The following is a 14,892-nucleotide window of genomic DNA, read 5'->3' as shown; positions in this document are numbered from 1 at the left end:
TTATGTCGTGTCACTGGAGGCTGCTGGGAGATTACGGGTTACTGTGGTATTTTTGGACAGGAAGCTATAAAGAGCGTCCCACATGCTTTAATCTGTTAAAAAAAAAAAACGTGTGTGTAATTGAGTTTGGTGTTTGACGAGTCTATTGAATTTGAATCCACTTTAGAATCTATTCTCAAATTGACTGTGATTTAATGGTCAAACAACATTTCATAGATTCAAGAAGTGAAATATTATATTTGATGTGTTCGAAACAAAATGTACACAAATTACCCCCAATTTTTCCTTTGTGAATACAAATTATGCCCAATTTATTCTAAGGAGCTTGTAATAATTGGGATGATGCTCAGTTACAGTCCATTTGTAGAGATGGGATGTGAACTCCAGCTCATTTACATGTTGTACAGAGAAACTTACAGGTCGGCACTTCTCCTCACGCTAACACACGTTATTATATTATCGCTCTAAATTGAGTTTCTACAGTTAAAATGACGGGAGTCGTGGACATCAGCGAGCTAAGTGAAGTCTTGTTAGCTCAGCGACTTGAGGTTTTATCTACTTAATAAGTCACACAGTCATCCATCATCAGTGTTCGGGATGTTTTTCCAAACAAACCACAGGAGATCACAAATGAGTCCGGCGTCACAGGGGAACGTCTGCGTAATTACATCTCTTGGTAACAACTCTATGACAACAGAGGACTCCCAAACAATAGAGACAACGAGAGTCGTGTGGAGCACAGAGAGGGAACGTTAAAAGTGTTTTAGCTGTTTGAGTGTTTTAAAACTGGGTCAGAGGGTGTGTTTGATGGTTTCCAGTGACAATCAGTCAATGTACTAGTTAATGTGCCAGTGAGATATAAAATGATTGGACATAAAGTACACATACACCGTGTTTTTGTCCGTGTCCTGATTACTTATTTATTTATTCAGTTTGTTAACCTGGGTTTGCTGCGAGCTTCATAAATTCAGGGTTTCTACCGAGATTTTCCAAGATGGAAAATGAACATCTTCACATCCTCAGAAGAGCTGGGACAATTTTAATTTAATACAAAATAAATCTTAGATAATTGATTAATCATTTAAGTTATTATTTAGGGATAAGAACTTATTAGTCAGTAAATCAAGAATATAATTGCGAGATTAATCACCACCAAAAAATGTTTTTTCATTTCAGCTTTGCTTCTCGGAGCTACGAGGACGATGGATTGCAGAAGTGGAATGATGTTGTGCTGGTGCTCTTTTCGTGACTTTAGCGGAGGCACTGCTGGATACTCAGGCAGCTGTCATCGCAGCTCTGGAGCATCTACTTCTGAAAGGGCATCTGTCAGTCTCTCTCTCTCTCGCTTCTTAAGAGCTGCGGATGAATCAAACTGTTCCAGCTCCACTCAAACTGGAGCTCTGCCACCCAGAGCGGTTGAAAGACTTCGGCATTATGCTCAGAGAGGGCACGTCTTCAATTTGAGTCAGTGCTCCCTTCTCGATGTCGAATCCAGTCTGAGACGTCTTCCAGTACCAGTGAAAAAACGTGGAAATCCCTAATGGATGAAATATCGGCGAGACAGGACTTTTTTTTTTTTTTTTTTCCACAACATGTGTTTTTTTTTTTTTTTGACATTTTGGAAATACATGATTCATAAAAAAAGAACTGGAGCATGGTATCGTTGGCGAAAAAAGGAAACGCATGAAAGTAGAGCACATCCTAATAAGATGGCAGATGTATCATGTTTAATGGATAAAATGACCCAAATTCCTTTACCCCCAGCTCGGCACAGGAGATAAGACTGGTTTTACCTACAGTATGTAGATGAAGATAGAGTCTAATCTGGCTTTGTCACCCGATTCCCAAAGGAGCTGTACGTCTGCTTCCTCTCTGTCTCAGATATCTGTAATTACTTCACCTCGGCAATGACCTCACCTGTTGATAGAGGCTCCTGCCCTTTGCTGATAAGACTCAACTATTACAGGTGCAGATACATTCTGAGGGGGAAAAATAAAAATAAAAACCCAGAGGGACGGAGAGGCTGCTAAGTACATGTTTGTGTATGTGTGTGCCCCCTGGGTCTCCTTGGTGCTCCGCCTATCCTCCTCCTCCTCCTCACCACTGCTGCAGAGGGGCCAAAGCTGGGGAGCCTGCTCACAGGGGGCGGGTTGGACCCTGCGGAGCTTGGTGCAGGGAGGATCCAGTAATGACACACTCCATCACACCTGACACGAGACAACATGAAACCCCCAGACTCGAGAAGGTTTACTACAGGGAGGACTAACAGCTTCAAACCCGCCTCTTAAAAAAAATAAATAAATAAAAAGACAAATACTCGAGCGGCACGATGATGTAAGCTCGGTGAGAGATAATGATGACGGAAGGCTGACGCAGCGTTCATCCCACAGATCTTGACCCGGGAGTTCAGATACCTTCAATCAAACGAGCGAGATATTAAGACAGCTGTTGCCGTCAAGTCTGACAGTGATGATTTGCTAATGAAGAGCAGAAATATAAGGAAATAACACCCATGTATCCGTTTTGAATCTTGACGTATACCTTTACTGACGTTCAAGAATGTTTAGCGACACAGACTGAATATAAAAATGGACCCTCCCTAAAATTAAACCCTCCTCCTCCATGTTAGCATGTGTAACTTGATGGAAAATCTGTGTCAACAGTTGCATCAGTGCGAAGGAAGGTGAGAAAAAGACGGTGGAGGTTTGTCTCAGAGCACATTACGTAAAATCAGTCGTGGGAAAAGACTCCACCGACACCGCCATTCATTGACATTTAAAATGTTCCTTCATTAGGCTGCAGAGGGCAGGAGGAGTAATTACTCCGAGAGGCCTGTATGAGCTGCAGCAGCGTCCCATTGATCTAAATGTGGGTTGTATTCTGCTGGAGCGGCCCCATTGATTAGAGACCCAAGGGCCACGTATAATATCCTCTGTGCTTCCACCGCGCTCTGTGTCCTGTGCAGCTGTCACAATACAACCAGCCAGTCAGACAAAAGAGTTGTCTGCTCAGACACCGACTGTACCTGGAGCCTGACGCTTGCCAAGAACAAGGGCAAAGGTGTCAAGGTTAGAAACAGCATCGGGTGGCATTATTAACCTGATTATCATTCGCTGTGCGGCCCCTCCTCGAAGCGGGGGCGTCGATGATCAGGTAATGAAGTAATGAATGCTTGCTGCTCCGCTGAGCAGAGCTGACACTGCCCTTCAGAGGAAATTAAAACGTTGCACCTGAATTCCTCATGTGGAGCAACATTTTTTGTTCTTCATGCATCGCTTAGCTAAGAATTACATCTATCCACGTGTATCTATACCACTTATCCTGTGACATACGTATTAAAACAGAGGAGATGCAAAGAGGCGTGAGAGAAAACGACTTAAGAGAATAATGGAGGAAAAGAAACGGTATTATCAGGTGAAGTTTGCCTTTATAGCAACTCTCTCATTTATCTAATGTTCCATTCAACTCTTACAGCCTTGTTCTTGTCCTAATGATAGTTTTGGCCGAGCTGATGAGCTGCTTAGCAGGTAAGGGAAAAAAAAAAAAAGAAGGAGAGCATACCTTCCAGCTCAGTGGCCTCTTTAATGAGCGAAGCAGAATGTCATTTTCTGCCTGCTGGTCACAAAAGCCGTACGAGTCATATCATTATGAGATCTGATATGAGGAGGAGAGCTCTCGATGTCTGTCCCTCCTCCTCTCGAGTGTGAGCCATCAGTCCACTTCCTGGCACGTTAACAGCCTCGTAGTGAAAGCACGACGGACAAAAGAAGACAAATAATGTGTAGCAAATACAAAAGGACACACAGTTCTTTGTAATGAATGGATTCGATGATGCACAATCCACTGAAAATATCATGGTGTACTGATGGTATTTTATCAGTATTATAAATCAACATCAATCATTAAAAGAGACAGATTCCTCAGCTTCAGTGTTTCTGTCGGGAAGACTTTGGGGCTTTTTAACTTTGCAGAGCTTTAACATGCACTACAACCCTGTGACACAGAGCGGGGCGAAGATACACAGAAAAAACATCATTTATCCAAAGTCCAGCAATTGGACGAAATTTACAAATGTCTCTGTGTTGCCAATATTCTGCGATCAAAGGTCCTAAACACCAAGATATTCAGTTTACATTGACAAAAAACTAAAACCCCTCAAATTAGAGAATGTTAAGTGCTTTGCTTGAAAATGTCTTAAATGAATCAGACCTGTAGAAACAAATCGTTTCAGCAGCGGTCACATGAAAACTTCAGTCTAATTCATGCACTTCTCTCGTGCGCTCTGAAACATAATCTTCTCACTGTTTGTGTTCACGACGCAACTTCACAACATTTCAGCAGATTCTGTGTTGCGGCAGAAATCGACCCTGATAATCAGCTGTTCTGAGGATCAATCAGGACATTGCTCCACACACAGCCACATGAGACAGAGAGAGAGAGAGACAGAGAGAGAGAGAGACAGAGAGAGAGAGAGACAGAGAGAGAGAGAGGGAGCATCACAGGAGAGAGAAGAAGACAGAGAAGAAGACATCTCAGTCTTCACACTCTACCAGGATCGCTTGCCGTCGGCAGCGTATTCCTAATGAAACCAATAACAGTCGCTCTTTCAGTCACAACAGCGGCCCGTTCAGGCAGCAGCTACAACTTAACCCTTAATCTCACATCTGTCCGCGGATGATTTATGGGCCAAATGAGATGAATAATGTAGATCGGGCTACGTTGTTAGCCAATCGTCTGATTAATTCAGGCCACGTAAACGCTTCTTCATTATCACGTCCTCATGCTGTTCCAGCATCTGCTCCTCTAACGGCGGCTGAAGTGAGCATCCACTGGCCTCCGTCCGTCCCTCAACAACAGGTAGTTTCACTCAAAGCCGCCCGATCGGCTGCAGACACTCGTAACCAGCGCTAATAATTCCAAACACATGATTTAGAGGAAACCTTGGAGGGCTCATGATGCAACCTGGCACCACTTTCTGGAGCCAATTGGTGTAATTAGGCATAACGTCTCAAACTGCCAAAGGAAATATCACTTCTGATTTGGATCAAATTTAGCATCTTGTTACTGTTTCACTTTCTTCTTCCCTTAATGACTCTCGAGGGGGAAAACAGAGCAGAGGAGCTACTCAGCAGGTTTTACATTTTCTTTTTTTAAGTTCAAGATATTTGTATTTTTTTTACTCTCACGCCGGATTTAACAGCTGCTGCAACAAAATCCTGCGGAGAGTCACCTGTGCACCGCGAGGCGTGACTAACACAAAGCCTCTCTGAGCCTCGGAGACACTAAACGGCAGAAACTTGTAAATGACGTGCGATTGTTATTCAGTTATTCAGCTCCTCCATAAGTAAAGCTCGTCACTGATGAGCATACAGAGCACGTAGCTGTGACACCCACATTCTCCCAAACAAAAACCACACAATAATGTGCCCTTAATCAAATCAATGCAATATAAAGAAGGAGCTGTAGCCTCAGACACACCAGACAGAAGCCGACAAAAGAAACAAAGTCTTTCACAAAAGTAAAACTGCAAAGATTTGTGTGACCTATGATATTTACTGTATTTTAGTTATTTATGCTGTGAGAGAATATATAACCTGAGTGTTAGTATTTCATGCCCCATATGATTTTTTGTAAAGATGTGTATCATCAGCGTTTCTTGTTCTGAAGTTACCTCAGTGAGTAAAATGTGATGAATCTGAATCTCTGAAGAATTAATTAATAAGTTTCAATTAACCAACAATTTTAAGTTCACTATGGTTCATTTTTGTTGCGTTTCATTAATGTCCTGCATCTCTGATCAATGATAATAATCACCTTTCTAAAGTTCAAATTAGCTTTGTTGACTTAATTAGGACAAAAACTGACAACTTTAACATCAACTATTCTTTTGTGATCTTGATCGAACATTTATGAAAAGAGGAAAACAAAGTAATCTCTTTCTTTCCTCCATCAATTATTACAAAATCTTATTTTAGGTTAGAGACACACTACACACAGACTGACTGAGACGATGATGTTTCACCTCCTGGATCCATTCCGAGCCTCTGCAATTGTCCGATCAACGTTTTTACTATTACTCCTGCTTGTAAAATGCATTTCCTCTGCTGGATGTTTCTCTCTTCTCTCATTCTGAGAGAATGTGACTTTGCACTAATTAGGGCAGAAGCATGACCTATGGATGAGCTAAATACGCGGATGCCATTTTGGTCCGGAGCTGTTGCCATGACAACATAGTCCTCATTCTGCAGGAAAGACTCTAAGTTTCGGGGGGGGGGGGGGGGGATCTAGAAATATTGAGCTGCTTTCAGACACAAACTGGACTCTGCAGGTCCTCCGTGCTTTCTCCGGTGGAGGTGCATGTGAGACGCACATGTCAGAGTCTGGCGCTCCATAGATTCTGCGATTTTTGTCCGACTGAAGTATAAAGTCCATAGAAATCGAAGTCCATGTGTGAACACAGCCGGGGATCAACCGCTGAATTCCACACGAGCGAGTGGAGGAGTTGTACTGCTTTATCAGGGTCTAAGTGCAGCAAAATGTTGTGCGTTGCTCAGTCTGTTTTATTGTGCCGTAGGTGCCGGTGGCTCTTTAGACTTTTAGTCTTGGTGAAAAACTAATTGATGTGCACAGTAGGCACAGAGCAGAGAAAGCCAAACAGGGGTTGAACGGCTCTGGAGAGAGGGTTGCTTTTGTTTGGAGCCAATTTCTGTGCTGCATCCCAGAAGAAGGAGCCAACGAGGAACACCACTTACTTTCAACTCAACCCTGCTTGAAGATTGGCTTTCATAGCACATCTAACGATTACAGGAACCTGGCTACACTGGTGCCAAACGGGGAGGAACTGTGCTGAGAGCAGCGACGGCCCCCTGAGAAACACCAGCCAGTCTGCACGTGAAATGACCTTCTGTGAGTATAGGGGACAACCCGTGTGGTCGTAAGTGACGGGCACCGCCAATGTCATAACTGCCATTCAGGTCCAAAACAAAGAGCTGGCTGAGGGCATATGCACTGGGTGTCTGCCATTAATTCAATTAGGGAGAATTTGGAGATTGCAATTACACACTATAGTTATGGAAGTATGTGACCTTGTCTGAGCTCCACTGTGGCACGACTGCAGGTAATATCACACAAATGTGTGTGTGCGTGGGAGAGAAATGACCTGCAGCTACCGAATGTGTTCGGATGAAATGCATTTGAAAATGATAGGCGGAGGTGGCAGAGGACAGGAAAAGTCATTGACTCTGCATTAGGGAACACACTGCAGCCATCCTCTCACCCCACACATCCAGATTCAGCAACACTTCCCATTTCAATATTTATCATTATTTCTCGACGTCTGAGCCGTTCTGTGAAATGCTCCTGAAATGCTGCCGAAGCAAAACAGAAAATTCATTTTTCATCTGGACGGAGGAGGCAGAGTGTTTTATTCCCACAGAGGCGCAGACTGTTTAAGGTCCAACTCAAACGATTCCACGTTTCTAAAAGCAATTAAAACAATTTATATTTGAATTGAAGAAGCTCAGGTTCAGCTGCTCTATTGTTATTTTGAGCGAGACGATTTATTCTAATGATAATAAAATTGCATCTCAACTTTAACCAAACCCTGGAAATGTGTCAATTATTGATTTCAGTATTTGGATGCATATCAAAAATCTGAAGATAAATCGAGTTTCAGGTGAGAGATTTTTTTTTTTTAATTTCTAAGGAAACAAAATGATTGATGCTTTTAAACAGGACAAGAAAATAAAGCAACAAAAATATTAGATATAAGAGAGATGATACATGGAGCAGACATAACTAATATAATTAAAAAAAAATTATGAAACCGATGTTTAGATTAGAGGCAGATTACAGAGTCTGTTTAAAAACGCCCTCTCTCTGTGCATCTGTACCAGTTATTCAAACACCTCATTAAAAATATGTTTCTTTGCTCTTCTTGATCATTTCAGTGTAAATGTGTCGCCCTCACCTGCCTTGTTATTTCATACTGTGACCTCTCAGTGAGATGAATCACTTGGTTTTGAGTTTGCATGTTCTCCTCTGACAGGTGACCTTTTCACGCTGTTCTCTCAGATCCAGCCAGACACTGCTGAACCTGATCAACTTTTAATAAAAGCCAAGAATTACAACTTGCGTTTCAGCTTTGCCAGACTCACGATGACACAGATTTAAGGACAGACATCTATTCAACACAACCGTGTGACTGCTCATTGACGAAGATAAAGTATAGATGTGAATAATTTCAGATGAAAAAAACGTTAATCAGTGACCAGAAGAAACATAATTAGAGACAGAGACTGAAACGTTGTCGGATAAGAGGAGAAAAACGTCCAGAGTCGACCAGGAGAAAAAAAATATGATTAGTTAAAAGCTGCTCATTAAATCTGAATGAGATGATGTCAGGAGTTTTTATTCTGTTGTGTCGCAGTAGAAAATCTTTCATGTGGGAATGGAGGCAGCAGCCAATCAAATCATGTTAATGCCAAAGAGGAGGCGGAGGCAGCTGGTGAACCTGTTTATCTCATCGTGGATTTTATTTCCTGCAAATATGTTTTATTACAACCAATTTATTAAATTCACGTTAATACTGAACATATGAGTAACATGTTCATGATTCTGCTGCTGTTAATACACGTGGCATTTATGTGCATTCATTCACAAATATGTTTCCTCTGAAAATAATGAAACTTATGTCTCGCGGAGAAGATTATATTACTATAACTAACTACGATTATATCTGTGTTGTGAACCTTTGATTCTTATTAAAAGGGTATTATTACTCTTATTGGTGGTAACGTTGATTGATAATTAATCTTTATTATTGTGCAACATTATGCTGAAAACAGCATGTTGGTGCGTGTTTATTAAAAACGTTTCCTCTTTACAAAGCTGCCATGTTTATTGACAAGCTTCTTCTCAGCTGGAGGCGTCGCTGCGTCTCTGTGCTCCCTCAGCGTGTTGCCCCTCACATCTTCACTTCTGTGATGTTTCCCTCACATCAGTTTCAGACAAGAACAGACGAGGAAACAGTAACGGGGGAGGGGGGAGAATTTCCATCTACTCTCCACCTTCAGATTAAGTTCAAATCCTAACCCACGGAAAAAAATCCTTCACTCGGACATGAAAAGTGAGAGGGACGAATCGAAGCGGTTGAACATACGGCAACACATCAGAAATCAGTTCCTGATTAAAAAAAGTCATTAGTTTTATTCCAATCAATCAGTTAATGAATGAATCCCACTGTCAACCATTAAGGGTTAATTCACGAGCTGAAGAATATACATGGAGCTATGCAGAAAAAGACTCTGAATATCTATCAGAGTTTAGAAATAAAGAGCTGTCAGTAAGGAATAGATGGATTTTATCTTCCCGACAGAGGCGACGTGTGAAATACAGCCGGAGAATAAATACAGACGGAGAATAAAGAGATCGTTCAATTCATTTGAATGTGACGATGATGAGGATGATGAGAAACGCGGGTCAAGGACTTTTAAACACAGACAGAATTCATCACGGTGTCTGGACAGAATATTTGTGGCGGCAAAGGCAAGAGAGAGAAATGTATCATTGAGAAGTGATGTATTAAATTCCCAGAATGCCCTTTGGTAACCTCCAAAAAGGAGACGCAAAACGACATCTACATCCACATGACATGGTTTTAACCTCTATCTCTGGGGACCCATCTCAACTACAGGTGTGCATGAACCCACGATGCATCGAGGACACATTCCGCTGCGTCTCAACAGACGTCTTTATTGGCGACTTGTGATCAGATCTCACTTCTCTGCTGTGATGGAAATATATATCACGTTTATGTCGAGGTGATTGTTGGATTATAAGTTATCTTGCATCACAGCAGCAGCTTCATAAGCAACATGACAATAAAGTAAAACAAAAGGATTCATTAGACTTTTTATCCAGTCTGTTAAACAGATGTTCATCATTTTTTTGAATTTAGGACTTTAATGAATAAATGATCGATATCAATTAAAGACACAGATTTCAGATCTGTTCGGTCTGTAGCGTTTATTACAAAATCAAAACACTTGATGACGCTGAGGTAAATTTATGTCCCTAAACCTATGCAGAAGACCCTCAAACAACAAAGCATAATCACCCAAAATAATTTGTGTGCAAAGATGTTAGCGTCATATGAGATTTAACGAAATGAGGACATACCTTAACATGCATATGTGGATATTTAAAACATGTATGTAAGAATATCAAGGCCTAAAATGTAATTTGTTGAGTTTAAACCCTGGATATTAAGTGTGGGTGTAAAAAAAGAAAGAAAAACACAAACTGAAACTTTTTCACGTGGTGGTCAAGGTTAGCATTTAGCTGGTGGCCACAAATAAAAAAATCAATGTATGTGAAACCCTGAGAAGAGTGAAAACACTGAGGGTAACAATATTAAAGGATCGTTGGTCCGTCTATTAAAACCACCACATTTAAGTATAAACCCAGGAAACCCCACAACATGCTGCCTGTGTGTGTGTGTGTGTGTGTGTAACCGTCGTCAAGAAAGCAAGAACTGTGAAGGGCAAAAAAACTCAACGGTGAAAGTTCACCTGCAGACGTGAGGATTAACTGCACTCTCTCACATTTATGGATGCTTAAAACCATTTAATGAGCCTTGAAATCAATAAAGTGCTGTTTAGTGCACAAATCAAATTGCTCTAAGGCTAATGAGTCTGCCAATTTGCTATTAATGGAGAAATCATTCCCAACACTTAGACGGAGTGAGATGATCATGTTAGTAGAAATATGACTTTCCATTTCTTCACTCCTGTTTTTGTTTTTCGTCATCACGGTGAAATCTCGTTTTGCCGTCAGAGTGGAGAACGAGAGGAGAAACACATTTGGATTTCTAATCCCTGTTTTTTTTGTGTGGGGTGACATGATCAGCTGTGGCTCCGGGGATGCCCCACCCCCCCACCCCCCGAAATCAAATCATCAGTCGGAGAACCCATTGACATTCTTCAAGTTGAGTATTCTTTCAGTGTCTGTCAGTGTGTAGTGTACTTCAGGGGACATTTCAGTCCCCAGACGTAACTTGAGAGTGAGCGCTGCTCGCTCTCCACACTTCTCCTTGGGCTTATTTCATTCCACTACATCAAATCTTCCAGTTGGCTTTGTGAAAGTCTCTGCAACAGGTACCGGCTCCTGTGGCCCCGCAACCAGGGTGAGTCTGAGTGAGACAGAGGCCGCTGCCCGGTCAGACTCAGAAAACTTTATCTTCGGTCTTTGGCTGAGAAATGGGGAGTTTCAGCTCAGAGCAACTGCGTAGTTAGCACGGAGGGAAAACATGGCTTAGTTATAGTAGTATATGAACACTACTGTCACCTGGAGCGCAAATCCTGTCCAAATATCTGGCAGTGCTATAAAAGCCTTACTCAAGAATCTATACAAAAAAAATTATATAAATAGGTAATTCTCAACCTGGGGTTGTGAGATCTTTTCTAGGTGTTGCCAGATGGTTGTGGAGAAACAAATAAAAATATATTCAAAATGAAACGGTACCAGCAGCACAACCACCGAAGCTAATGTCCTTTCTTCCATTGAATTTTTCTTTTCCATTAATTATATAGACTGTGGCTGCTGCCATTTTCTAATTCGTCCTGCCAAATTTCCTCATAATGACATAAACCATCTCTACCTTGCTGCATTGTATGTCCATGCGCTATATTCTTCCTTTATGCGCCCGCACTGTCATCCATAAAGTTTTTATTGTCCACGAGACCTTCTCTTTCACTCGTCTTTTAGACTCTTTCACTCTTCAGTCTGTGTATCTGTCCCTAAATCGAGAGGCAGGGAACAGTTGACGATTTCAGAATGACGACCGCAAAATCAGGTTTTTGAGAGCAAACACACAAAGACAGTCAAACTGAAAACTCGTGCATAATCATAATGCAAATAACAAAAAATCTGGCAACTGTCATCCTCTGTAGACAAACTAAATCCAGTCCCCATATGAACCGTCTTCATTAGAGCCCTGAGGGAAAGAGTGATTGGCAATTCTGGACATGCTCCGCTCGCTGGAGTGTTCATCAGCATTTAATTACAAGCTTTATCATCGTTGAATTAAGGATGAGAAACAGGCACACAGTCTCCTGCTGAAAACTCGCCATCAAATGATGGTAAATAGAGTTTGGTTCAATCGGTTTTCATTTCAGCTCTTTAGGCGATGGGAATATTTGAGAGAACATTTGTGGGGGAGCTTCCTGAGTTCCTGCCAATACCCGACACCCGTGATGTCAAAGGATTTTTGATTCCAAGATGCAGAGGTCAATGTAGTGAAAAGCCAAGAGCTATATTGGTAAACTTAATAAGCACAGTACATAAAGTGCTTGTTGATTGATTGTTTGGACCAAACATAAAAAACAACTTGACACAACTGCTGCAGCTTGAGTTGAAACGCGAACATGTAAACATGCGATCAGAGCAGAGAGCGGCCGCAGATGAAGCGTTTGACCTTTCTGTCCGACCCGCTGCATCAACAGTGACAGTGGGGACGGTCACAACTTTCTTTTTTTCTTTTTGTATAGTGTGTTTAATATATTTGCTTCTGTAACACAAGAATTTCCCAGTTTGGGATCAATAAATTTCATCCATCCATCCATCTATTGTTATTTTAGAATAATCTCAGGAAAAAAGTTAAATATTATTTATAATAATGTTAAAAAGTTGAGAATAAAGTCGAAATAACGAGGAATTAAGTTGAAATGTCATCAATAAAATGGAAATGTTCCTCTGTCTATGACTAAAGCAGTAGATCCTCTGCACTCAACAAGTGCAGCACTGACATAAATGAGCTTTGAATAAAAAATAACAATCATTTTTCAACAAAAGAAGCAAAACATAAAAGATGTAAGTGAATATAAAATATGATATAAAGCAGAATAGCAGCATTTTGTCTTAGCTTGGCAGAGCTGTACAATCCAAGCAACAACATCGAGTATTGAACAGACAAGGAAGTGACTCAGTAAATGTGTTTTGAGGCAGAGTTTAGAAAAAACAGTCCGAGCACACTCCTCTTCAATTGTCTCGTTCAGCATCAACCTTCAGTTTCAGACGATAAACGACATTCAACCAACCCAATCAATTTGCTACAGTATCTCTTAATTAACTCAGCTCTCCCCCGAAAGAACTGTAAGCACGCAGAAAGTTTTGATTCCAATATTTTTCCAATTACGTCTTGATCTTTCCTCCCTAATAACAGCCTGATGCTCCTTTATCTTCGCTACAGTCTCGTCTGACAGACGGCGGCTGCAGCGATAATTAATCGACAAACCACCGGCCTGATGGAAATAAAAGGTGTCTGGGAAGAATCAATACAACAATGCATCCCCCCCCCCATGCATCGTACGGCTTTTCATTCACGAGGGGTGACGGAGCGTTTACTCAGATGTATACTCCTTGTCCACGGTGCGTCTGTCTGGCAGCTACACTGGGAAGAGGACAAGTGATGCCTTCCTGGCTCTCAGGAGGAAGCGTGAGGGTTGAGAACTACGGCAGCTGAGGTGCATGTTTATAGATCAGCTCTGACTGAGCGCTCCGTTAGAAAAGGGCCTTCACTGCCCGATCGATGAGGCGATTATATCATTGTTACCTTCCACTTCATTACAGAACAGTGGGAGCTGCACACATCCTCTAGGCTGCATGAAAATCCTCCGTTACACCGTGTCTAATCTGTCTTTGGACGTTTCGTTGTCGGTGAGCAGTCGTCCACACAATTCATCTGACATTTACTTTGATAAACACAGAGAGCTCATTGGATAAATCTTGCGAGACATGTTTCAAGGTCTGTCACGCGTGTTACCTGTTGCAGTCCACGTGAAGCAGCAGGTGGGAGGCGCTGATGGTGAGGGCGATCTTATGCCACTGTCCGTCGGCGAGGCGGTAGGGGAAGGACTCGGAGCGCGGCTTCCCTTTGAAGCGGTAGTGGTAGCGAATCTCCTCCCTCACCCCGCTGCTCTCCAGCTCAAAGTAACTGCAGAGGAAGAGAGGAGGTCAGAGGTCAGAGGCGCTCGCTCTCCTGGACAAGAGCTTGGTTCCAAGCTTGGTTGCTGACAGATTTGTGAAATATGTAGCTAGAACATAAATAAACACAACAGAATCAATTTACATTTTAATAACAATATAAGTAGGTACGAGCGTGTATGAAGAATATCGGTCAATATCTCAATATTCAACATAAATCAGCCCAAATGTCCAGTATTAGCAAGACTGATGGAAGATTTAAACCATTTCAAAACCTAATGAGGTGTGAAAGAGGTGCAGGGGTCTGAAGAGACTCTGGGAAATATCCAGTGTATCTTGACATTTGAAGACAAACAACAAAAACATCTTTAACGATTCTTCCTTTCAGATGATTATAAACTCATAAAAAGATCATTATAAATATAAATGTCCAGATTTAACAATAAATAACCCGAATCCTTCACACAAGTATAGCAACATGATATGTGTCCAGTTGATGGTTGAACACACTCCTGAGTGTTCTCTGCAGTGTGAGCTTTGTGTAAAATGGATTTCTCTGCGCTCGTCTAAGCAAACAGAAGAAAGGAATCTCTCTTTGTCCGAGTTTCACCCCCTGTCCTCACTTTGTGGTGCGACTGCAGGCTTTCGACCTGCAGCTCGTGTGAGCTTTACTCTCCATCCTCAGCAGCTACAGTGTCGTGAGACGTCCAGGCACCGACCGCTGCAGCCCGAGAGCCGCAGGCAACCAGTCCTGACATTTCAGCTTCCCTGCAGCTGCATATGACCCCAACACAGGAACCACTGGCTCCTCAGTGACACACAGACACACAAAATATACTGTTGCTGCAAACACAGCTCTCCAATACATAATCTGAACCTAGATAGAACTTCGCTTATCACAATATATTT

At 41.9% G+C, this 14,892-nt stretch overlaps 1 protein-coding gene across 1 annotated transcript in view; it reads right to left on the bottom strand.

Moving 5' to 3' along the window:
• LOC109637289 (protein kinase C-binding protein NELL1) overlaps window positions 1–14,892 on the bottom strand; it is a 191,444-nt gene that overhangs the window by 140,249 nt on the left and 36,303 nt on the right. The window contains exon 4 of the mRNA XM_020099541.2: window positions 13,823–13,993. Coding sequence (XP_019955100.2) covers window positions 13,823–13,993 — 171 coding nt within the window. The remainder of the gene's footprint in view (window positions 1–13,822; window positions 13,994–14,892) is intronic.

Source organism: Paralichthys olivaceus, chromosome 1 (assembly GCF_024713975.1).
Source record: "Paralichthys olivaceus isolate ysfri-2021 chromosome 1, ASM2471397v2, whole genome shotgun sequence".
NCBI lineage: Eukaryota > Metazoa > Chordata > Actinopteri > Pleuronectiformes > Paralichthyidae > Paralichthys > Paralichthys olivaceus.
Note: the sequence above shows the minus strand (reverse complement) of the source record. Positions and strands in the feature narration are given on the sequence as shown.